At 29.6% G+C, this 3,343-nt stretch overlaps 1 protein-coding gene across 1 annotated transcript; it reads right to left on the reverse strand.

Annotated features, from left to right (window-relative positions):
• Nucleotides 1–839: 839 nt before the first annotated feature.
• On the reverse strand, nucleotides 840–2,764 carry LOC114393170 (protein NOI4-like). The gene is made up of 3 exons (XM_028354435.1): nucleotides 2,470–2,764; nucleotides 1,385–1,582; nucleotides 840–1,252 (listed from the first exon to the last, which is right to left on the reverse strand). The coding sequence occupies exons 1-3, from the start codon at nucleotides 2,476–2,478 to the stop codon at nucleotides 1,229–1,231; spliced, it is 231 nt and encodes a 76-aa protein (XP_028210236.1). The 5' UTR covers nucleotides 2,479–2,764; the 3' UTR covers nucleotides 840–1,228.
• Between the last annotated feature and the right edge of the window lie 579 nt (nucleotides 2,765–3,343).

Consider the following 3,343-nt stretch of genomic DNA (forward strand, 5'->3'; position numbering starts at 1 on the left):
TTTTTGTAAAAAAATATTATATTCGATTTAAACAAAATCAGACGTGCTAGCATGTAGTATATTTTATGCTTTCTCAATTTTCCTTTAAAAACCTAAAAGCATAGAAGTAAAAGGAAGATTTTATAATTGATTTATTTTAAATGTATAAATTTAATATTTCTCGTCATTCCTTTTCTATTTTTCTTATAGATTAATTAATCTAAAAACCTACTCATTTTTAATAGTTGTTTTTTTATCCAAAATCTTATTATTTTTTCTCTTCCCAATTTCTTACATAAACCAAACAACCTTATATAAGAAACTGGTTAGTATTGGTTGCCTTCCAAATCACCACTGTAATAAAATCCAGTAAGAGAAGGGCCTTATAGATTTGGAGGCAGTTTGCCATTATCAGCAGATCTTTTGTTTACATTGATCTCAAGTACTTTCTTTAATAAATCCTGAATAGTATAACAGAATGGAAAAGAAAATCTTCAATTGATGTTACAAAGAAATTTAGTACACATGAAAGTTAACAAAATTAATTTTAAATAAAATTGATTTTGATGTGAGGTAATTTATGATTGAATGTTTTTATTATAAAATCAAGTTAGAAATAAAATTTAATTAATTTTTTTATCCAAAATAAAAACTAGTCAAAGTTGATTCAATTTAATGAATTGTGGACCTAAAATCAATTTTGAAATCTTTTACAACATGTAATTAAATATGTAAAATTCAATCTAAAATCAATTCTAAACTCAAAATCAATCTATAACACTAAACCAAATGCACACTTCTTACCATAAACCCTCGATTGGAAAGAACCAATGTATAAAAAAAGGAATGGAAGTAGCCAGATCAATAATAATAGGGGGACATTTTGTACATTTTTTTTCCTTTCCTTTCCCCTTTTTATAGATATATATATATATTTGTACAATTTTTTCTATTACACAACATTCCACACTACCTTTTTTCTCAAGTGATCAATTCATACCCAGTAACAACGTTATTTGACTTATAGATCACCTAAGCAAAATGGCAAGGTGTGAAATTTAAATTTGCTTACAACTAACATCATGTGATCCTGCAAATCACACAAAGGCGAAAACAAAGAAGAAAAAAAGGGAAAAAAGAAGTGAAAGACAGCAAATAGGATCATAAACCATTCCCTGCTCCACCTGATTAGCGAGATCATAATCCACAGCAAATAGGGTTATAAACCATCATATGCCCTCTTCTAGATTCAGCCGCAGCAAAACCACTTTCTCTGCATTTAAATTTCATTTCAGAAATTAAATAAAAGCTCATTAATAACTTACTAGATGGTTCTTCAAATACAACAGCCTAAACCCAGATTACTGAAAAGAATCACTAGTTTTGACTGACTATTTAAGTTCACCTTTCCAGAATATTGAGGATTGTTATAATTCTCATTCTTGAACACAGGATCAGATCTACGTGGGGTTGGGGTTGCCGTTGCTGTGTTAGTCTTCTTCTCATCTCTAGCCTTGTTGAATATGACAGTAAAACCTTCCGCTGAGGCAGGATTATTCACATCCCACTCACCGAATTTAGGCAATGGACGACCATTCTCCTGCTGCATATATATGAAGAAAAAGTTTGAAAAGTTAGTACATGATGAGTTTAATGTCCTTATTACTAGCATGTTATGTTCCATGCTTCCATTACTGCAAATTCATGTTATTGATACTAAATCATGATGTATATTCTCTAAAACTGATGACTAATCTGTTTATACGTTACCTCATTTTTACAAATAAAAACAACATTTTGTAACAAGATCCTGTATTGAATTGGATTAAAAAAATAAAAACAAAACTTCTTAAATTTTTTCCCCCAAGAGAAAATATATACATAACAAAACAGAATGATTTGAATTCTGGTTTCAACAATTGAAGCAGCAGGGTTAAAATTCAATTGCACCGTTTCCAAAGGAGAAAAGAAAAGTGTTATCAATTCTGATTCTAAATTCAATCTATTCATTCCCTTGTATCCGTCTCATTGAATGCAAGTGCTAACTCATTTCATCAATCAATCCACAATCCATAAACTGAAAGATAGATAATAAGACATATTTCTCGAAAATGGCATTCCATTATAGCTGTACCATAATCAATTTTCTAATGATGCAAAGGTTTTAGAAAATGGTATGCGACTGAAATTTTAGCGACAAAATAAAAAATTGAGTTTGTATAATCGCAATGCAGCCACATTTGTCAACATTTCCCAAAAATATCAAGTACTACAATAAAAATGCTACCGTGACCCCAATTTAAAACCTGAGATGCAAGGAATTAGGGTTCTTAATCATTCAAAGGATGAAATGTCACTAAACAACGAATGATCCATTTGACAAACGTCTTATATATCAAACATGATTCTAAACGTGAATGGTTTGTAATTTGTGGATGAATAGAAAAAATAAAGAATTGAAAAAGGTGGGAGAAAAGAGGAGAATAATACCGAAGACATTGGGGAGGGGTGAGAATCGCAGGTTTGGATTGAGAGAGAAAAAGAGCAACGATGAACTGAGGAGGAACACAACACAACACAACACGAACACAAGAGGAACGTAGGGTGAAAGAAAAACCAAGTATTTCAAGAGCCATTTATTATTAGGACAGACCAGAATACGAATACGTGGGAAAGGAAAACCCAAACGGCATCAACAACACAACACGCTGTCGTTTGCTTTCTTCGACCAATCTAGATCTTGCGTCGATCTCTAACACCCTCCTCACTGTGTGCGCGCCTCCTTTTCAATTATCATTTTTCTCCTTCATTTTAATCATTGTAATTTAAGACTTGTTAAAAGATTTTATGGATGAAAATAATATTAATAAAGATATATTAAAAATGATTCATTTTCAGAAGTTAATTATCGATAAAATTAATCAAGATATGTTAGTTAATTATACATAATTTAATTATATATGATAAGTTTAATAATTTTTATAATAAACATCTTAAAATTGATATCAACAATAATTTTATAATATCTCTACATGTATTATTTATTCAAAAATAAAATAAAGTATAAAAAAGTAAAGCTATATCTAATTGTTTAGACGATTTATAATAGAATAAAATGACATTAACATAATCAAATAATCAAATGTACCTTTTCACTCTTTAATTTGAGAGATGAAAGATATAGTCGATTTTTTTAAATTATAACCATACAAATTATTAGAGATGTAGGAAATTAATGGTTATATAAAATTTCATTATATTCCTTGTCGAGCTTTTTCTTAGGTCAAATCCGATATATGAATAATATTGTTTGTCTCATCATCTGATAGCGTGGGCCTACATCTTAGTGTTCACGTCAATCTTT

This window comes from Glycine soja, chromosome 17 (assembly GCF_004193775.1).
Source record: "Glycine soja cultivar W05 chromosome 17, ASM419377v2, whole genome shotgun sequence".
In the NCBI taxonomy this organism is placed as follows: Eukaryota; Viridiplantae; Streptophyta; class Magnoliopsida; order Fabales; family Fabaceae; genus Glycine; species Glycine soja.